Source organism: Neomonachus schauinslandi, chromosome 4 (genome assembly GCF_002201575.2).
Source record: "Neomonachus schauinslandi chromosome 4, ASM220157v2, whole genome shotgun sequence".
NCBI lineage: Eukaryota > Metazoa > Chordata > Mammalia > Carnivora > Phocidae > Neomonachus > Neomonachus schauinslandi.
Genome location: NC_058406.1, coordinates 78,443,102 through 78,465,136, shown reverse-complemented (window position 1 = coordinate 78,465,136; position 22,035 = coordinate 78,443,102). Strand labels below are relative to the sequence as shown.

The following is a 22,035-nucleotide window of genomic DNA, read 5'->3' as shown; positions in this document are numbered from 1 at the left end:
ATAAAGAATTGTATACCTGTGCAGAACAAGACAGCATTAGCTTTTTCTTTTTAAAGATTTTATTTATTTGCCAGAGAGAGAGAGAGCGAGAGCAGGAACACAAGCAGGGGGAGTGGGAGAGGGAGAAGCAGGCGTCCCGCAGAGCAGGGAGCCCCATGTGGGATTCGATCCCAGGACCCTGGGATCATGACCTGAGCCGAAGGCAGACACTTAATGACTGAGCCACCCAGGCGCCCCAGCATTAGCTTTTTTAGATAGAGTTGTTTAGCTTCTTGAGTATGCATGACTAGTTAGTTCTAGAACTTGCTGTACGATTTTATGTATATCTGGAATAATTTATTAAGCTATGATTTTCTGAATCTGAACTTTGTTTCTTTTGAGCTGTTCCCAATTTAACTTTCCATTAAGTTTAATAAGTATGTCTAACAGTTTCCAGGTTGTCAGTTAATTTGCAAAAGAGAAGAGACTTGGATGCAGTCTTTCGAGCATCCGACCGTGTTTTGGCTCAGGTCCTGATCTCAGGGTCTGAGATCAAGTCCCGTGTCGGTCTCTGCGCTCAGCGTGGAGTCTGCTTGAGATCCTCTCTCCTTCTCCCCCTGCCCCTCCTGCTTGTGCTCTCTCTCTCAAATAAATAAATCTTAAATATTTATGTATATATATATAACCCAGAAGAGAACAGATCTAAATCTAAGCCTCAAGGTACATATCAGTGGGAGCTCCTCCTTCCTTGACATAGATCGGCACAGAGGGCATGGTTGTTGCTTCTGACCAGGCCCTACTTCTAGAGTTACTACACTGGACATAAGGAGTGCCATAGACATAGGGACTTTTATGAGAAGGTAAAACAAATATGTCCCTAGTGATCCATCTAAGATTACTAGATTGGTAGATCAGGGAGATGTGGCGCCTCTAAAAACCAGCAGCATTCAAATGCAGATGCCTTTCGGAAACAAGATAGATCTTTAAATCTGTAGCATTTTTCTAGTTGGGTACTACTGTCAGTGGATGAAAAATCATTTATTGAATACCCACTGTGGGCCAGATGCCCCAGGCATGCACGCTTAGGGGTACAGGACTAAAGCCCGTCCTGCCCCCCAAGGAGAGGACATAGGCATGTTGGATATGGCTTGCCATAGGTATCTGGCTCCTGGTGATGGATGACTGCCTCCCCTCGGCAACTACCCCCTCCGCCCAGGTCCCTGCACACCCTCGCTCCAGGAGTCCACTGTAGCATGACAGCAGCAGGCTCTTCAGCCTGTAATAGAGGACCCTTGCCTTTTGCGTGGGGGTCAGGAAGCATTGGACCCACATCTAGGTTCCTGTTACTTGGGTTTATCGAGGTTTCTCACAAACTGAGCTTTTTAACAGGTGCATCTTTGTTCATCGTCCTTTCTGAGTCTAGGTTCTTCTGGGAATCCAGCCTCTAGGCTTACTCCTACTTGTTGAGATTTGAAACTTCAAAGTCCAGTTTTATTTATTTACTTTTTTAGATGTCTTCATTTTATTATTATTTTTATAATTTTAATTCTAGGATAGTTAACATACAGTGTTATATTAGTTTCAGGTGTGCGATATAGTGATTCAACATTTTTTTTTTACCCCCCCCCCCCCCCCCCCCCGCCGGCCTCAGGTAACTGTCAGTTCTCCATAGTTAAGAGTTTGGTTTTTTGGATTGTGTCGTTCACTCTTTTGTTTGTTTGTTTGTTTCACACAGTTAAGTTATATGGTATTTGTTTTTCTCTGACTGACCTATTTCACTTAGCCTAATACTCTCTAGCTCCATCTGTATCATTGCAAATGGCAAGATTTCATTCTTTTTTATGGCTGAATAATATTCCACGACACACACACACACACACACACCACTTTTTTTTTTTTTTTTAAGATTTTATTTATTTGACAGAGCATAAGCAGGGGGAGCAGCAGGTGGAGGGAGAGGGAGAAGCAGGCTCCCCACTGAGCAGGGAGCCTGATGTGGGGTTTGATCCCAGGACCCTGAGGTCATGACCTGAGCTAAAGACGAGACGCTCAAGCAACTAAGCCACCCAGGCGTCCAGCCACTTCTTTATCCATTCATCTATGGATGTACACGGGCTGCTTCCATAATTTGTCTATGGTAAATAATGCTGCTATAAACATGGGGTGCATGTATCTCTTTGAATTAGTGTTTTTGTATTTTTCTGGTAAATATCCAGTAGTGCAATTACTGGATCATAGGGTCGCTCTATTTTTAACTTTTGAGGAACTTCCAGAGTGGCTGCACCTGTTTGCATGCCCACCAGCAGTGTAAGAGGGTTCCCCTTTCTCCACATCCTTGCCAACAGTTCTTGTTGATTGTGGTTTTGATTTTTGCCATTCTGACCAGTGTGAGGTGGTATCTCATGGTAGCTTTAATTAGCATTTCGCTGACGATGACTGATGTTGAGCATCTTTTCATGTGTCTGTTGGCCATCTGGATGTCTTTGGAGCAATGTCTGCTCATGTCTTCTGTCCATTTTTTTTACAGGATGATTTGTTTTTTGGGTTCAACGTCCAACTTTGAACTGTGTGTATTCTAAACTGTGGTCTGAAGGTCAGTTTCTAGATAGAGAAGACAAAATTGACATTCTGTTTTTTCTGCATTTTCTTAATCATTTATTAGTTATGCTGTTTGCTTTAGGCACTGGCCCAACTCCTCTTAGGTTATTTCAAAAACTTTGTCAGTTTCATGGTACTGGCACATTGAGTCATAATGTCTTTGTATTTATTTGAATACACGTGTTTGGAGAGAAAAAATTGTGCTGGTTCCATATGCTGACACACTGATCTGAAGGTCCAGCTGTCCCTTTGAGCAAAGGACCTGACTTGAAAATGCTCGTAGGCTCTTCCTAGGCCAGGGCTCTCACCGAGGAAAAGGCCATGTTCAGTTCCAGCATGATCATGAGGCCCAATGGCAAGAAGCTGGATGAGCTGGAGTCCAGGCCCTCCTTGAGTTGGAGAGGAACTCGGGCCTCCGAGCCCAGCTATGGGAGATAAATACAACAGCAGCCAAGGAAACTGAAGTTGGCGGTGGTTGGAAGGTTCTTACCATCTTTGTTGCCATTCCTCAACTGAAATCTTTCCAGAACATCCAAGTCCGGCTAGTCTTTGAATTGGAGAAAAAGTTCACTGGGAAGCATGTTGTCTTTAAGGCTCAGAGGAGAATTCTGCCTCAGCCAACTTGAAAAAAGCCATACAAAAAACGAGCAAAAGTGTCCCAGGATCTGCGCTTGGACAGCCGCGCGTGATGCAGTCCTGGAGGACTTGGTTTTCCCAAGCAAAATTGTAGGCAAGAGGATCCACGTGAAGCTGGATGGCAGTCTGCTCACAAAGGTTCGTTTGGATAAAGCACAGCAGAGCGACATAGAGCACAAGGTTGAAACTTTCTGTGTTATCTGTAAGAAGCTCACCAGCAAGGATGTTAACTTTGAGTTCCAGAGTTTCCGTTGTAAACATAAATGATGGGGGGTGGGGGGAAGCTCGTAGGTGTCCCTCCTGTTTACCTGAGGCAAATATGGTTTTCCGTATCTCTGGAATATATAATCATTCCCCATCAGATCTTAACACAGTTCACACCATAGAATGAGTCTCAGATTCTATAGTGACCTTGAGGAAGTCATGCAATCTACCTTGACCTTCTTATCCCAAGTGTAAAGGGATTTTCTCTAGAATTCCCACCTCTATCCCCCATAAGAAAGAATTTCTGCTTTTTAAAAAGTAGTTACTTCATTCTTTTCATCAGCAATAATCTGAGAAAGAATGGGAATTTGGGATGCAAAGACAGGCAGGAGTGAGCTTTGAGATGAGTGGTGATGGGCAGTATCCCAGATGAGTCCCAGTGGAACTTTTTGAATTGTAGACAATAAAGTGAATAGGTTGTGGTGGGGTTTGGTTAATAGAAAGCTTTGTACCTCTGCACTCAAGCGCATATAAAAGGAGAGCATTGGGTGCCTGGGTGGCTCAGTTGGTTAAGCGACTGCCTTCGGCTCAGGTCATGATCCTGGAGTCCCGGGATCGAGTCCCGCATCGGGCTCCCTGCTCAGCAGGGAGTCTGCTTCTCCCTCTGACCTTCCTCCTTCTCATGCTCTCTGTCTCTCATTCTCTCTCTCTCAAATAAATAAATAAAATCTTTAAAAAAAAATAAAATAAAAAAATAAAAGGAGAGCATTAACTCAGATGTGTCAGGCACTGAGATGCGTCCTTCTTTACCTGTGGAGCAGGCTTCATGCTCACAGTGGTCTGGGAAGGAAGACTACCTGTGAGAAATGGGGTCATCAGGATTAGGTTACTGACTTAGATCATACTAGAATTGGGAACACAGTTTTGGGAAGTTTTTAAAGTTTGACTTCAAGGCCTGTGATCTTGTTTGTTGTATCTATAATGTGAATGAATACTTTAAAAATTTGCAAAGGTGTGGGGGGCGGTAGGTAAGAAAATGTTAAAGCCTGTTCATTGTCTTGCATGAGGTATCAAGAATGGCAGATAATAAGAAGGGAAGAGGCATCATGGTATTTCAGATGGAAATCTCTTTGGTCCTTATATTAGGACAGTGGTGGTCCCAGTGGATTCTGTTCTTTATTTTATTTTACGGTTTTATTTTTAAGTCATCTCTACACCCAACGTGTGGGGCTCGAACCCTCAACCCTGAGATCAGGAGTTGCATGCCCCACCAACTGAGCCAACCAGGCTCCCCTCTATTCTTTATTTTAAATACATTATTATTATTATTATTGTTACTACTACTACTACTACTATTACTGTTATTTTGCAAATGTCTTAACACACCTTAATAGGTATTTGTTGGGGCACCTGGGTGGCTTAGTCAGCTGGGCATCCGACTCTTGATTTCGGCTCAGGTCATGATCTTAGGGTCTTGGGATCGGGCCCCCACATGGGGCTCCATGCTCAGTGTGGAGTCTGCTTGTCCCTCTCCTTCCCTCTGCTTACATGCGTGCGCTCTCTCTCACAAATAAATAAATAAATAAAATCTTTAATAGGTGTTTGTCTTCTTCCAATAGAATGTAAGCTTTCCAGGGTAGAGACTTTGCCTTTGAAGCTAACAGGTATGTATGTAGTAGCCACTTGAATGACAGAAGGAGTAATGGAGAAAGACGTTGACGGAAGAACCCATGGGGCGCCTGGGTGGCTCAGTTGATTAAGTGTACAGCTCTTGTTTTTGTCTCAGGTTGTGATCTCAGGTGGTGGGATTGAGCCCTGAGTTGGGCTCCACCCTCAGTCTGCTTAAGACTCACTCTCTCTTAAAAGGTGGGGCTGCCTGGTCGCTCAGTTAAGCATCTGACTTCAGCTTGGGTCATGATCTCAGGGTCCTGGGCTTGGGCCTCAGCGGCAGGCTCCCCACTGGGTGGGTAGTTTGCTTGTCTCTCTCCCTCTGCCCCTCCCTCTGCTCATGCTCCCTCTTTCTCAAATAAGTAAATAAAATCTTAAAAAAAAATTAAAAAGCCACGACACAAACATCTGAAAGAGAGGGGAACTGCTTTGAATATGATTGTACTTAGAGGGTTTGGGGTAATGCTGGATTATCTTGGTGGCGTGCAACAGGGAGCCTAGTGATTTGGAATTGTCTGCTTCCAGGTTTTACCACGCACTGTGATAAGAATACAGTGTGGGGAGTATACGGGAAAGACATGTCTTCATTCTTTAGTAGATTCTAGAACATCCCTGGGCATAAGTAGGGCCCTCAGACAGTTCTGGTACATATCTATATAATCACCGCCCCTCATGCTGGGTGCACCCCCACCTTTTCACTACATTGCACTTCGGCTGAGTGCTCCCTGCTTACGCGAGGAAGCACCATAAAGCAGGGCAGGAACTGCACTTCGGGATCTCTTGTTGAGATGGTTTTGAAGCTCGATGTCCCTCCCTGCTCTGATTTGCTGGGGGAACTCAGTGCCTGGGAGGGATGCCTGTTGGCAACCAGCAGGCTCTCATCTGATCGGGTGCCCCTCTACTGTTACGAAGCGTAGGCCCTCTGGGCTTGTGCTCGTGAGGCTCTCTGATTCTCGCGCTGTTTTATAGGTGAGTCACCCTAATGTATGTGTGCCCATGGAAGAAGTGGCATAAGACAGGTGCTTATCTCTGGGAAGGGAATGGGATGGTGGCACGGGGGGCAGGTGAAGAGAGACTTCTGCGTTTTCATGGTCTCAGTGCTTCTCAACCTTGTTTCCATCATCGCTTTCCCAAAGAAAGTCTGTAGAAGTTTTTCCTAATTGCTTCCTGACTCCCACACATTTAGTACAAAGGAATAGAGTTTGTTGGGGAGGGTCACAGATTCTTGTAACGTCTCCAGGGGTTTTCACCGCCCACCATGAGAACCTATTTTCACCCCTTTGAGGGGGGCAGTATCACCCCCATTGAAAATGCACTCTACATACTTCTGTACCATTTATTATTTTTTTAAACAAGTGTTATTTTAGAAGTCCAAAAGAACAGTCATGCAGCTAGACAGGATTGAGCTGCCTTTCAACCAGAGGGTGACTCCACACTGTTGCTCTTCGTTCCGAGAAGCGAGGGGGGAGGGCAGGAAGGGCAGAATGCTGACGCCACACTTGGCCCTAGCGTCAGCCCCAGCAGGGGAGGAGGGGGCGGGCAATGAAGATGCCAGCAGGGTGGGAGCAGGACAGGCAGGAGGGCAGTCGCCTGGCCCCAGTGCCCCAGAGGCCTTTTTCTGTCTTCATTTTCTTCACCTCTTGAATGTATGATCATATTCAGCAAGGGGGATGTTGGTGAGCTTTAGTGAAGAGCTTGCAGCAGGTGTACCCAGTCAGGGTACCTAAGTCACTGGGAAGTGTGCCTGCCTGTGGCGGGGGGCGGTGGGGGTGGGCAGGGCGCTGGAGAAGTGGTGTTCAGTGGTGTTGGCACGGGGGGGCGGGGAAGAGGCATGGCTGAGAAGAAGGGGGCCACTGAGCACTTGGGCAGAAACTCTGAGAAAGTGGCTTGGGAAGATCAAATCTTGGGGAAGAGTGAAGAAAATGATGTTTATAAATAACTTGGAAGAGCGATTCTAAAAAAATTTTTATTAACATATAATGTATTATTTATTTCAGGGGTACAGGTCTGTGATTCAACAGTCTTACACAATTCACAGCGCTCACCATAGCACATACCCTCCCCAATGTCTATCACCCAGCCACCCCATCCCTCCCACTCCCCTCCACTCCAGCAACCCTCCTTTGTTGTTTCCTGAGATTAAGAGCCTCTTAATGGTTTGTCTCCCTCTCTGGTTTCGTCTTGTTTCATTTTTCCCTCCCTTCCCTTATGATCCTCTGTCTTGTTTCTTAAAATCCTCATATCAGTGAGATCATATGATACTTATCTTTCTCTGATTGACTTATTTCGCTTAGCATAATACTCTCTGGTTCCATCCACTTCATTGCAAATGGCAAGATTTTGGGGTTTTTTGATGGCTGCATAATATTCCATTGTATATATATACCACATCTTTTTTTTTTTAAGATTTTATTTATTTATTTGACAGAGAGAGACACAGCGAGAGAGGGAACACAAGCAGGGGGAGCGGGAGAGGGAGAAGCAGGCTTCCTGCTAAGCAGGGAGCCCGATGCGGGGCTCGATCCCAGGACCCTGGGATCACGACCTGAGCCGAAGGCAGATGCGTAACGACTGAGCCACCCAGGCGCCCCTATACCACATCTTCTTTATCCATTCATCTGTTGATGGACATCTGGGCTCTTTCCATAGTTTGGCTATTGTGGACATTGTTGCTATAAACATCAGGGTGCACATGCCCCTTTGGATCACTACATATGTATCTTTGGGGTAAATACCCAGTAGTGCAATTGCTGGGTCGTAGGGTAGCTCTATTTTCAACTTTTTGAGGAACCTCCATACCGTTTTCCAGAGTGGCTGCACCAGCTTGCATTCCCACCAACAGTGTAGGAGGGTTCCCCTTTCTCTGCATCCCCGCCAACATCTGTCCTTCCCTGACTTGTTAATTTTAGCCATTCTGACTGGTGTGAGGTGGTATCTCATTGAGGTTTGATTTCTATTTCCCTGATGCTGAGTGATGTTGAGCACTTTTTCATGTGTCTGTTGGCCGTTTGGATGTCGTCTTTGCAGAAATGTCTGTTCATGTCTTCTGCCCATTTCTTAATTGGATTAGTTCTTTGGGTGTTGAGTTTGAAAAGTTCTTCATAGATTTTGGATACTAGCCCTTTATCTGATATGTCATTTGCAATTCTCCCATTCTGTCATTTGTCTTTTGGTTTTGTTGACTGTGCTTTTGTTTGTTTTGCTTTGCTGTGCAAAAGCTTTTTATCTTGATGAAGTCCCGAATAGTTGCTTCCCTTGCCTTTGGCGATGTGCCTAGGAAGAAGTTGCTGCTGCTGAGGTCGAAGAGGTTGCTGCCTGTGTTCTCCTCAAGGATTTTGATGGATTCCTGTCTCACATTTAGGTCTTTCATCCATTTTGAGTCTATTTTTGTGTGTGGTGTAAGGAAATGGTCCAGTTTCATCCTTCTGCATGTGGCTGTCCAATTTTCCCAACACCATTTGTTGAAGAGACTGTTTTTTTTCCACTGGACATTCTTTCGTGCTTTGTCAAAGATTAGTTGACCATAGAGTTGAGGGTCCATTTCTGGTCTCTCTATTCTGTTCCATTGATCTATGTGTCTGTTTTTGTGCCAGTACCATACTGGGAAGAGCGATTTTTAAACAAATCAGAGTGAAATTTCCATGATATATTAATTAAGTAATTTTGATCCTGGCTACATTTTGCAGTGTTAGTTGTCTTATTTCAATGTAAACTCATTGAATTTCCATTTATAATTCTGGTTAAGTAAATCTAGAGCTTAATTATCCATTATTCTGCCAGAGGAATAGCGTCATTTCCCGAACTTGAGAGGAAAATGCATATCAAGGACTGCTGTCTCACTAAAGGACACAGTGATGAGTGGAATCATCTGCCCGCGCCTCTTGGTGGCGAGGGTCCGGGAGAGGGTTCCTCTGCGGAACTAGAACTTGAAGGGCCGCTCCATAACAAAAACGTCATCAGACTATTTATTTCACTAATGAAACCTAATCATGTTTTACAGAAGCAAATGTTTCTGTGTTCATTCCCATTTCCATGGACGCTGCATCAGTTGGTTGCAAGCGCGTCATGGTCTCCATCCCCCTGGGCATTGTCTGCGTCTTGGTGGCATTTTCACCTGTGTAATGAGAAGAAAAATGACACCTAAGCTCCTCTTCTTTCCAGCTGTGTTCTTCTCCTTAATTGGCTGACCGGCCTCTTTAATATTCCTAGGACAAGGAATAGCTTGAGAACTTGAGCGTGTGATTTTTAACAATATTTTGTGTAAATTTTATTTTTTTTAAATTGAGGTTTCTGGTCTTAAGTATGAACAGATCTTTGAAAATCTGTGTGTAGGGCGCCTGGGTGGCTCAGTTGGTTAAGTGACTGCCTTTGGCTCAGGTCATGATCCTGGAGTCCCGGGATCGAGTCCCACATCGGGCTCCCTGCTCAGCAGGGAATCTGCTTCTCCCTCTGACCCTCCTCCCTCTCATGCTCTCTCTCATTCTCTCTCGCAAATAAATAAAATCTTAAAAAAAAACTGTGTGTAGTAGGTTTTAGCATGTATAATAGTATAGTATCTGTATTGCTAAGTTGCCTTTATCATAGAATTCTGTAAGTAAAGACTTAAATTTTTTTTAGTTTTATTAAGTGTTTGGATGTCAGGTACAATGCTAGGTCCTCACGGTCTCAAAGTGACTTCTGCGAGGAGTCTGTAGGATAGAGACTACATAAACAGAGCTTCAGTATTGTACCGCAAGGACAATAATTAGTGTAAGGAGTGTGTGTGTATACATGCACAGTGTGCATTTGGCTAAACAGAGGCATAGAAACGTCTTGGCCAGTTAAATACTGTGTAAAAATAGTTGCACTTGTCAGAATTCTACTGCCCTCTTTTTTGGGGGGGGGGGAGTGTGGTAATTAATGACTTAATTTTTAAAATTTAATATGGCTGGTGCCATATTGTAACATGCTGTTAACTCTTGTTACTTCCTGTGTGTCATGAATGGAAATCTGTCTTCTCTTGATCCAGAGTTTCTCCTTCTCTATCCCAGTTCTCTCCATGTACTATTCAAATTTTGTGTAACAACCGCCTTAACCAAAAATTTTTTATTAGTTACTCAAGCTGTAATAGTTGGTTAGATTTGCCAATGAACTCCAGTGAGTATAATTTACAGCATGTCACAGTTGTGGTCTTAATGGATAATAAAAGAGCAAGTTGACGTCAGCAGTTTTTGATGCTTTAGTGAAAATTCTTCCAAACTTGGTTGACTTGTATTTCAGATCGCTTCCAAGTATGATCATCAGGCAGAAGAAGATCTTCGAAACTGGATAGAAGAGGTGACAGGCATGAGCATTGGCACCAACTTTCAGCTGGGCTTAAAAGATGGCATCATCCTCTGCGAGTAAGTTGTGGCCATTTCTGTTCTTCCGGTTCTTTCCACGGGCTTCTGTGTCGTTCTCCTTCCCAATCCAGGGTGTCAAACCTTGATATTTCGCAAATGGTTTTAATGCTTCCTTTACTGATGCAAAAGGAACCAGCTTTACATGCCAGTCCTTGTTTTTCTATGGACAATAAACGTCACCTACACTTTTCTTTTCAGGCTCATAAACAAGCTACAGCCAGGCTCAGTGAAGAAGGTTAATGAGTCCTCGTTAAACTGGCCTCAGGTAATAGTCAAATCAGCAATCTCCAGTTATTCTGCATGCAGCAAAGACTTGATTCGTTTTAAAACAGACATTTTAGCAGAAATTTGTATACATGGCTATATTTTTTTACCTTGCTTCCATAATTACTTAGAATTAGTTCTGTGATTATCAGATGCTTAGCTTAGGAGTTTCCTTATATTTAGTTTATCTACTCTCAGGATTCAGCACAGCTTATACGGAGAAATACAACCTAGACCATAAGGATAAATGAGGGGAAAAATCAAGCAGTTTAACATAACTGCTAATGGTTGACTGTAGAACACCGTATTAAACACTTAGTTCATGAATGGGTGTGATTAAGTAAAATTGGATATTTTGAGTGTGTTTTGAGATAATAAGGAAAACAGCAATTAGTAACCACAAAATTTATGTTTAAATTAAAATTAAAACAAATTATTAATGTGAGTAATCATGTACTGTTTGACAAAAATCTTAGCCCTGGATAGCCTTGACAGAATCACAGGATTCTTAAAAGCATTTTAAGGATGATCTTGCCTTCAAAGAACTGAAAAAAACATGACTGCATGAAAATATTAAAAACACCATTAAATACTCTTCACTCTTTCCTTTTCCAGAGACAGCTGTGCTTAGTATGTATCTGGCCAAGAAACCTTGCCAAGTAGCTTTCTGCCTGGCATCTTACAACTAACTAGTCGTGAAGACTTAGAATTCTTAGATAATGTGAATGTCCGTATTTAGCTCCCGAAGTTATATGACTCTTTTCCTTTATAGTTGGAGAATATTGGCAACTTTATTAAAGCTATTCAGGCTTATGGCATGAAGCCACATGACATATTTGAAGCAAATGATCTTTTTGAGAATGGAAACATGACCCAGGTTCAGACTACGCTGGTGGCTCTGGCAGGTCTGGTACGTATGTCTTTAATGGCTGATTTTAAAAGTCCCACCATGTTGGTGATGAATTGCGTCTTTTATCTCCCATGGGAAACCAGGCTAGGCAGGGAGGGGCCTCTGTCTCCTTCATAATTATTAGCTCTGTGGAAAGGCTGCTGACATCAGCTGCCTCATAAGAGAGCTTAATTAGAATACTTATGTTTCAGAGCTACATGTATTACTGAATGGCCTTAAGTAGGTTTTTCACCCCTAGTTTGAGTATTACCTAATGAAGCCTTTATCTCTGGACAGTATCATTTCTTTGTTGTTCTGTAAAAACCGTTGGCAGAATCTCCATTTTAGTCTTCCTTTTTAGTTAGTGTGCAAATTTCTCTCTAGGCTAAAACAAAAGGATTCCATACAACCATTGACATTGGAGTTAAGTATGCTGAAAAACAAACAAGACGTTTTGATGAAGGAAAATTAAAAGCTGGCCAAAGTGTAATTGGTTTGCAGGTAAGTAATGTATTGCTTGATCAGTTACATCATCAGTATCATTAATTCTCACTATGCCAAGTGTGTCTCTCATAAGTAAGGAATGGGTAAGATACACTATAATGTAGGTTTTGGGGATGGATATGTAGTTTATATAATTTATGTCCATTTAAAGCCCATGAGACATTGAGGATGGTTTTAGAAAGAAACCTCCAGCATGCCACTGGACTTGACAATTGTTTCTCTAGGAAATGCTTTCCCCCCCAATTACATTGTCTTTAAGGAAACGTACTTTATAAATTCCTAAATGTTACTGACCAAATTACAAAACCTTAGTGCCAAAGTTATTTATTTGCACGATACGGTAGCCAAGTCTATTAGAAATAGTTCAGGTTTTTTTTTTTTTTTTTTTAACCCCCCTTCACATTGTTCCCCTGGAGGGTGTCCCAAAACCAGCACTGCTAAATGTCCAGTATGCTAAGGACTTTACTACCTCTGATACCTGCCCCTCTGTTGACTGAATCTGTGTGAGGTGAATTTATTTTTGTACATTACTAAATTGTATCTGGTAAGAAATTGGAAACGTCAGTTGGTTAAATTATAACTTAACAAAAGGAACTCTAGAGTAAGGTAAAAATGATAGACAAGAATTCCAAGATGAAGGAAAACAAATCAGGTTATAAAATACTATGGTCATTGGGATCACAGTTTTAAAGATGCACATGCATTGATACATACACAGATACAGAAGATGAAAAACCTAGAAGGATACGCACAAATGTTTACAGCTAATACCTGGGTGGTAGGTTTGCAATGATTTTTTTCCTCCCTTTTTAAGGAAAAAGACCAACAGAAATGTGTCCCCAGCCAGTAGAACTGGGTGTACCAGTTGGTCTTAAAGCCATATTCTCAGTGGAGAAGAGAATTATTGTTCCTCTGAACTTCACATTCCTCATTCTTTCTGTGTGGCTCTTTTCCCACGAAGATGTTGGTGATTTGGATGAAACTTTAAAGAAGCCCTTGTTGAGCTGCCAGAGAAGAGACCTGGCATTTGCTATCACATTTTCTACAAACATCTGGAGTAGAAAAGCATAGTGTCTAGCCCGAGAGTGCTTCTGTCCCTTTAAATGGCTGAAGCAGGTACCTCTTGGTTTGCTTCACTGTGCTGTAGACAGTAGGGAGGAGAGGAGCAGAGGAAATTAATTACTCGTAATTCTGCCCTGTAAAAACTTGTTGAAAATTTTTAACATGAGCACCTTGAAATTTGTGAAAGCATGGAGATTCTGTATCTCGCTAGCCTCGCTCGGCACAAAAAGGGACCTGTCAATCATGCCCCTCCACCTCTTTAGAGGTAGTTTTGTTTGTCATAGATGTTGTTGACTTCTGATAATCAATGCTCATTTTATTTTTAACTTAAAAGATGGGAACCAACAAATGCGCCAGCCAGGCAGGTATGACAGCCTATGGGACCAGGAGGCATCTTTATGATCCCAAAATGCAAACCGACAAACCTTTTGACCAGACCACAATTAGTCTGCAGATGGGCACCAACAAAGGAGCCAGCCAGGTAAGGACTGTCTTTTTATACTTGGCAGCAAAGAGTACAGAAGGACTATTTAAATTAGCACTTACCTCATTCTTATTTAACTAAGTTCAGAGGAGGGTGTTTTTGTATGGTATGTTTAGAGACTACATTCCTTCAGGAAAGTAGGTTTTGCTAAGAAAGCAAAAGAATCAGAGGACCTTTTCTGTAGCAACACAAGTATGGTGTGTGGCTCATGGCTTTTGTTGGCAGTTAGAACAGCCGGCCTTTCTACCTGACCGGAAGAAAAAAGATAAGTTTATTACGGCAAGTTTATTTCTTGCTCCAAATCCAAGTAAATTCGAATGCCTCGGACTTTTATTTTTATAGGCTCCCTTAATTAACTTGGTAGGTACAATTATCTGGAGTTCTAAGAAGGATTTAGCCAGGATCTCTGTTAAATGTGTGACTAGGAGTAGGTGGAACTGTAACCTGGTGAGGAGGCCAGTATTCTAATACCACGCAAGATGCAAGTATGTCCTTGTTCAAAATAGATCAGCAGCACCTCACAAGGAGGTTCCCTTAATCACCGGAGAGCAGGCAGGCCTCCCATCCCCCACAGGAGTAGAGAGAAAGTGTGAAAAAGCTTTTTCCTAATGACCTCAAGATGAGATTTACCATTTGCCCTTTCTGGAACACGTCCTGCCCCGTGTCTCGTAGCTGCCATTCGAGTCTGCTTTTTTTTTAACCAGTTAAATCTGGAAGTGTCTGCTTGGCCTAAATGGAGAAATGAGGTATGAGTTACTGTACTCGTGGCTGGCTCTTGGAGACTCAAGCCCTTAAGGACTGGTTGGCATAATTTCTGTTGAATGTGTGAAGAGCTTCTGAAATTGGTGGCTCGGAGAGTGTATGTGGTCCTAATAGGTACTCGCCTGTAACCTTCCAGGCTGCCCACACTACTCTGTTTTTACACTCTTTACATCTAATCCGCTCCTAAATCCAAAGTGGGTGGTATTCTCTTCATTTGCGTATGAGAAACCGAAAACTAAAAGTAAGTTAGCTGGTTTTGAGGCCACATAGCAGTTTTATAGCACAGCAAGGATTTGAAGGGAAGGGCTGAGCTAGCTTGAGAGCCAGTGAATACTGCTTCTTAAAGATTCGGCACCAGGATTATTCAGTAAGCTTGCTGTACCCCTGAAATGAAGGTATTCCGTGAGTGTTCCCACTCAGTGTGAATTTCATAATTTATGGAATATTCCCAAGAACAGACCTGAGCCGCAGTTTTCACTTTTCTCCTCTGTTCTGATACCAGGCGGGAATGTTAGCACCAGGTACAAGAAGAGACATCTATGATCAGAAGCTAACATTACAACCGGTGGACAACTCGACAATTTCTCTCCAGATGGGAACCAACAAGGTTGCTTCCCAGAAAGGAATGAGTGTGTACGGGCTTGGGCGGCAAGTGTATGATCCCAAATACTGTGCCGCTCCCACAGAACCGGTCATTCACAACGGAAGCCAAGGAACAGGAACAAATGGGTCTGAAATTAGCGATAGTGATTATCAGGCAGAATACCCAGATGAATACCATGGAGAGTACCAAGATGACTATCCCAGAGATTACCAATATGGCGACCAAGGCATTGATTATTAGATTGACAGAGGAGCTCAGTATTTAGCCCATTGTTTTTATTCAGTGAGAACCAAGCTAGCCTTGAGTAATTTTTATCTTGTCTTCCTAAAACACTATTATGCTTATTGTACCTAAAAGAAATACTGCCTTACATACATTCCCTTTTCCTGTCTCTTCCCTAAATAGTTGCCTTTTAGTGCTGTAACAGTTCAATCCTACAGCAGAAGCAATAACTCGCATATGAAGTAAAAAGGAATACTGTGGGAGGGAAGTACTCTTGTACAGCCAATTCTCTTATTCAAGACCTATGCATTTTTACAATCTCCATAATAACCTGGGATTTTCAAAGACAGGAAGCTTTTTTTTTTTTTTTTTTTTACAGTTTAGTACTTGGTTTCTACGAGGAGGACTAAACTCATGCTTATAGCTACATGTGGTCTTCGCCAACTAAATTTAAGATGCAGCATTTTAGAAATTTACATATCAATGTCTCTATAGTATTGTTTGCTAATTTTTAAATAAAGTCCTGATCCGTGTGCATTTGTGATTATATGTGTACTCATTTTCTTCCCTAAACTGACAAGATCTTTTCAGAGCCGTGTTTCTAAAGGAGCGCTTACAAAATGGGCCCGCAGACGTTCAGGTCCGGGTGGTGCGTCCGCTCTTCCTGTTTGTGCCAATGTATCGATGTAGAGTTGCTCTGTGCTCTTCGACTGTATTTATTGCTGCATTTCTCAGCATAAACTTATCCCATTGTATTTTTTATAAATAAATATTTTTTTTGAACATTCACACGAGCCACAGGCTGATTATTTTCTGGCTGACTTCCAGATAGATAGATAGGTGAAGGCAGATTTTAAAACGTCCTCTTTTCCCAGTACTAAGTTACTCTGTCATTGCTTGACTGAATCCACACGACAACACACACTCTGCTTGGGACCGAGGCTTAGCAAACAAACCCAAGGGACCTGCCCACTGTACACAGTCAGTGATTGCCAAGATTCAAACTGTTCTTTGACCATGATCTGACCCTTGCTTATTCCACTGAGAAGCACATGTCTCCAGTTCATCCTAAATCCAACTTGGAATAATCTTAAAGTCATGCTGAGGAACATTGGTGGGGACGGGATGGGAGTATTTTATATTCATATCCTAAGTGAATAAATATTAATAAATTAGGAATAGGACCTACTTTTACGGTATTTTCTGGTATTCTAATGGCCAAACAATAAGGACAAAAAAACAAAGAATAGGGTCCATCAACCTTACCATTTATTCTGTGAATGACTCTTAGAAGAAGGCAACTTTCCAGGGACAGCTAACCAATGGGCACCTATCACACCACAGGCTGGAGTTCCATTCCCTCCTCATTCCTTAATGAGTGCTCAGCTCCCTGTGCCCTCACAGCGTTTACTCTGTTGATCCTTTTTACAAAACTCTGAAAAACAAAAATGCGGGAGACCAGTGTTATGTATCCGCACTTTTGGCAACCACTTACTTGACCATATCATTCAGGGGAATGTAATCCTTAAAAGTTTTCCCTGTTGAATTAAAATATTTTAGGGGGGGGAGATTTCCAAGTGGATTTTCAATCAGCAAAGTGCAAGTCAGAGAAAGAAGCCCCAGTTAGCTTCCTGCCACCATCAGAAACCATTTCCTTAGGGTACATACAACTAAAGTGCTATTGTTTTGTTTTGCTATTGTATTTTTAGGTTTTATATGGAGGTGGTTGAGAACACATTTAACTTTAAAACCAGAGAAGTGCTTGTTAAACTTCAGTGCCTGGCTGAACTGAGGAGTGCTTTGAATGCTGTTTCAAAGCCAAAGGGCTTTGGGGCCAGCTGGCTCAGTCGGTGAAGTGTGCAACTCTTGATCTCGGGGCTGTGGGTTCAAGCCCCACTTGGGTGTAGAGCTTACTTAAAATCTTAAAAAAAAGCAAAAGGGCTTTAACACTTAACTTTTATGGCAACAGAATGAAAGAAAATTACTAAAACATCACTTCACCCAGATAGCACAGAGACTTCATTCAGTTGTTAAAATATCCCTGTCTACACCTGATAAGACAAATAAGCAACAACTGTGTTGGAAACAGCTGCCTGTTCTTCGCAGATAGAAGCCGAGTGGGACTTGACAGGGTGTGGCTTCTCCTGCATCTGTGGGCCTCGGTTAATAAGGGGCCTGAGAACCGCAGATCTGTCGGTTGCCACGTGTGTCCCCTAAAGCCCGCAGGGGAGGACATGATGCTCGAGGAGGCAAGAAAGCTTTGGGGAGAGATCAACTGTTAAACCTCCAGGCCACCTGAAAGGCCAGACCAAGCCTATAGCACCAAAGGGACTTGGACTGCTGTGTCGGGAACACCTGCCCAAGGTCATGTGGTCCATATTCATTGTTCAGCTTCACTTCTCTCCAGGGAGAAGGACTCAATAAGGGAAGTGGGTTCAGCCTCAGGAAACACAACCCAAACCTCACTCCGGACATTCAGGCTGTGTGGTAGAAGCCCACAGAGCCCCCTGGAAGAGAAAATGAGGCGAGGTATGAGCCCCCTTAATGTGCGACTCTCTTACACTTTGGAGATTTTGAGGACTGAGATGGCAATAGGAAGTGAAATGTTTGGCTTACCAGAAACTCTTGGTCCATAAAGTAGGGCTTTTCTGAAGATCCATCATTTGTTTCCAGGTCAACAGCAAAACACAGGAAGAGTGCATCCAGCACAGTTTCAAACACAGATAAAAAACTATGGGCTACTAAGTAGGCAAAAAAAGCAACCAGCAGCAGAGGGATCACCCACACCTGGAGTGCACGGTTGTAGTTAAACGCCATCAGTCCTCCAAAAACAGTGAAACACACCACCAACACCTGTCCAAACAAGAGTTTGTTGAAAATCTTTATAAATTGGTTAGAATATTTTAGAAATGATTTTTGTTACAAGCGATAATTTCATATACACGCATATGTGAGTGATTGTGTGTGCCCTATTATAAAGAATGCTTGTCAGAAAATGTGGTTACAGTGAAATTAAGAAAAAAAGAAGAGCCGTGATACCAAAAGAAGGCCCAGTTAATTTGGAGGAGGGGGAAGAGAGTTGATGTATTTACATTTTATCTGTAGACATAATGATACTTCAAAATTTTTAATTTTTTCATTTGATACCCCCATAAGCATCCTCATTTAAAAACTTTTTAGTAAGTGCCATTTTAAAATAATGGTGCAACAATCCATTGAGTGGATATACTGTAGTTTAATATGTGATTGTTTTTACCACAGGGATTAAAGTGGAACGGCATTCCAATGCTGGCAGGGGAGATAATAGGATTAATCCAGGCTTTTGCCATATGTAATTATTTCCAGCAACATAATTATAGACCCATGATGTACCTAATTCTTTAACAGATAAAATGGAGTCCATCTGGAATCCCCATCGCCCTTGGATAGCCACAAAGATGGACATGAATGTCTGAATGCTACTTCATTCAAGAAATACAGGGAAATGGATTATTGCCTAAAATCCTTTTATAAAGACTTAAAAGACTTTTTGGAAGTAGTTATTAGACAACATATCACCCACAATCTTACCAAACTAACAATATTATCCGTTTAACTACAACTACAAAGATTATTTAGTCTGTTTTGAAAGGCATAATCAGTTTGTGCTTCTAGAGCCACTGTTGCATGAAAAATCTCGGGCCCAGCTGATCCTTACAAAAATGTGCAACTAACATACCACCTGCAAAATCCACACATTATAACTTGTTACTGACAGTTAACTCTCATAGTAATGCACCAGGGACCTTTACCAAACGCCAGAGGCACAAAATGCTAAATGAGCCAGGAGTCCTTATTTGACTTTGGCCAGGTCACAACCAGAGACCAAGATCTTTTTCACTTTGGGACACCACTGAAGGTCTCAGCATTCAAGTCCTTGAGGACGAATGGTTGGAAGAAGCCAGCATGTCCAGCTTGGAATAGTGAAGATGTGGCAGGAAGGACAGGAGGTCTGTGGTCAAGAATCTGAAGGGCGGGCAATCAAGTGGAAGTGGGATCAGGCAAACAAGTGTGCAGAATTAGGCCCAAAGTGGGTGACAGTCACATGGAAAGGGACATACCATGTCACGTAGTGTAAAGAACCCTCAGCTCGAAGCATGGTCATTAGGGACGATCATACCACTTTCATCAATATTTCAGTTACTCTTCCCTACAACCTAGAAAGGCCATGTGTTCTCTTTAGTTAAGATATGAAGACTGAGGTTTGGAGTTGTCAAGGACCCCAAGTTCAGGGCTTGTCCTTCACACCATGACATAGAACTCTAAGATGCTCATTCACTGCACTGCATACAAGACTACATACAATTCCTTGAAAAATACTATTCAGATGACAGCGGAAATGCACCTCTGGCCCCACTTGGGACATTAACAATCTGTCTTTATATTTGTGGACTTAATGCCTTTAAATAATACAGACCTTGTATTAGGTTCCAATACTATCCCCTTATATTTTATCACAAAAACCCCAGAAAATACATCCATTTTATGAGGCTAGTAGCATTTTCATTTTAGATATGAAAAAGTGGGACTCAGAACGGTAGAGAGAATTGAGCATAGCTAAGAGTTAAGGGCTACGATTCAAATCATGACTTTATCCATTGGGGGATCCTGGACAAGTTATTAAACCTTAGTTTTCTCATCTGCAAAATAAGATGCCTCACAGGATGAAGGATTAAATGAGAGAATGAAACACAGCATCCACCAGAGAGTAAGCACTCAAGAAACATTCATTCTCTTTCCAAGCCTTGCTGTATGGCTTAATGTTTGGATCCCAAGTTCCTTTATTTATTATTTTAGTGAAGACATCTCACCTTTCCTAGAAAAATTACGAAGTCTCCAAAGCAGTTAACAGATGTAAACTGACTTGAATTCTTGGATAAGAGTTTGAGTGCGTCTTGTGCAGATGTACAAAAGTCTGTCCCGTTAATGGCTGTTGCAGTGTAAGCATTCTGAAACACAAGACAATGATGAAAAAGATGAGGATTCTTACACTGTTTCAGAGATAATAGAATGACAATAGACTTATTTGCAAAATAAAGAAAAATGGTTACTATACACCATCTCTACCTATAACAAATCATTTCATTTGGAAAGTCCCTGTCCAGTCTCTGATTATAGACACATACGTTTTCATACAGTAGTGGCAAATGGAAAAAATAAACAAGTATTTCTGGTCAGTATGGTAGATGGGACATCCCACTACAAACACATGGAAATGATGGGTAAAGCGTCAACTTTTTTTTAACGCACAGCAGAGTTTGAGGGCAGAGAAGGAAGTTTAGGTGCTAGAACCAAAGCAGACCCTAGCAGTTAATGAGAGCTGAACTCACAGGCTCTTGATGGGCAGGAAATCAGTAAAGGCTTTAGAGGTAGGGGGCCAGGGACTTAACCCCTTAGGGTAAGAAACAATATTTAGGCCCTTGCTAAGGAACTGAACTCCCAGCATAAATTCAGACTCAACCAACCATCCCGGGAAAGTGGTTGGTACAGAAACACACGATCTGCCTGGGACCACTGAAATTACTAGAGTCTGGGCAGGAGCAAAGCAAAACCACTTCCTTGTAAGCCAGGGAATGGTGGCGTCCCACAGACAACCACCCTTGAAGACAAGTAATGCTCATAGGAAAACTTTTCCGATGGCCCAAGGAAAAGAACATCACAACAGACAAGAGAATCTGTACCCTGAGAACAGTCTGAAAGTATTCAAGAAAGTGTGTTCAAATGCTAGGACAATGGGGGGCACCTGGCTGACTTAGTAGGTACAGCATGTGACTCTTGGTCTTGGGGTCATGAGTTTCAGCCCCATGTTAGGTGTAGAGATTAAAAACAAAATCTTAAAAAAATTAAAAAGATGCTAAGACAATGGAAAGAATAGCAGGAATGAACAGCTTGGTATGAAAAGTGAAGAGGAAGAGTCAAAAGCAAACCAAATGGAAAGTCTAGAAATGAAAAAATACACAATTTAAGTGGCACAGTATCATTACATACCTGGCTTTTTCCCCTTATATAATAAGCATTTTCATGTTCCTCCATGGCTTTTATAATTTTAATTTTTAATAAATACATGTTCTATCAGGTGTGTGGGTAGCTAGGGCATATCTAGACTATTCCAAATATTTTGCTATTATAAAAACTATGCAGGGGCACTGGTGGCTCAGTTGGTTAAGCGTCCGACTCTTGATTTTGGCTCAGGTCATGATCTCAGGGTCGTGAGATCCAGCCCCGTGAGGGGCTCTGCACTCAGTGGGTAGTCTACTTGAGATTCTCTCCCTCTCCCACTACCCCTCTCCCAACTCGCACACACTCTCTAAAATAAATAAATCTTTTAAAAAAAACAACTAGGAGAGAGGGAGCAAGATGGCGGAGGAGTAGGAGACCTGGATTTTGTCTGGTCTCAGGAATTCAGCTGGATAGGGATCAAACCATTCTGAACACCTACAAAGTCAGCAGGAGATCAAAGAAAAGAATAGCAACAACTCTCTGAACAGAAAAGTGACCACTTCTTGGAAGGTAGGAGGTTCAGAGAAGTGAATCCGAGGCGATATTCGGGAGGATAGACGGCAGGGGAGGGGCCTCTGTCCGCTGCTTCTGGCAAGTGATAGAGCCGTGGAGCACAAAATCGGAACTTTTAGAAGTCGGCTCCGCTGAGGGACGTCGCTCCAGTGGCTAAGCTGGAGGGTGGAACCCTCGCGGGACAGAGTGGTCTCAAGACTGTGGGGTCACAGAAAGACCGAGGGTG

The 22,035-nt window shown here is 42.4% G+C and overlaps 2 protein-coding genes and 1 pseudogene across 7 annotated transcripts in view; 2 read left to right on the top strand and 1 right to left on the bottom strand.

Moving 5' to 3' along the window:
* Nucleotides 1-16,044, top strand: part of CNN3 (calponin 3) — a 30,759-nt gene extending 14,715 nt beyond the window's left edge. Inside the window, exons 2-7 of one of the 2 annotated variants that reach the window (XM_021690327.1) lie at nucleotides 10,345-10,466; nucleotides 10,665-10,731; nucleotides 11,503-11,640; nucleotides 12,004-12,120; nucleotides 13,520-13,666; nucleotides 14,934-16,044. In XM_021690327.1, coding sequence (XP_021546002.1) covers nucleotides 10,345-10,466; nucleotides 10,665-10,731; nucleotides 11,503-11,640; nucleotides 12,004-12,120; nucleotides 13,520-13,666; nucleotides 14,934-15,275 — 933 coding nt within the window. In that variant the 3' untranslated portion in view covers nucleotides 15,276-16,044. The remainder of the gene's footprint in view (nucleotides 1-10,344; nucleotides 10,467-10,664; nucleotides 10,732-11,502; nucleotides 11,641-12,003; nucleotides 12,121-13,519; nucleotides 13,667-14,933) is intronic. The other variant, XM_044914076.1, reaches the window with a different exon arrangement.
* Nucleotides 2,899-3,731, top strand: LOC110580670 (annotated as a pseudogene). Its single transcript, XR_002480360.1, has one exon. The product of XR_002480360.1 is annotated as a 40S ribosomal protein S7-like (transcript).
* Nucleotides 16,045-16,514: 470 nt separating the features above from the next.
* Nucleotides 16,515-22,035, bottom strand: part of SLC44A3 (solute carrier family 44 member 3) — a 99,470-nt gene continuing 93,949 nt past the window's right edge. For all 4 annotated transcript variants that reach the window (XM_021690038.2, XM_044914073.1, XM_044914074.1 and 1 more), the window contains 3 exons: nucleotides 20,108-20,245; nucleotides 17,874-18,110; nucleotides 16,515-16,692 (listed from right to left, as the gene is read on the bottom strand). In XM_021690038.2, the coding sequence (XP_021545713.2) occupies nucleotides 16,591-16,692; nucleotides 17,874-18,110; nucleotides 20,108-20,245 (477 nt within the window). In that variant the 3' untranslated portion in view covers nucleotides 16,515-16,590. The remainder of the gene's footprint in view (nucleotides 16,693-17,873; nucleotides 18,111-20,107; nucleotides 20,246-22,035) is intronic.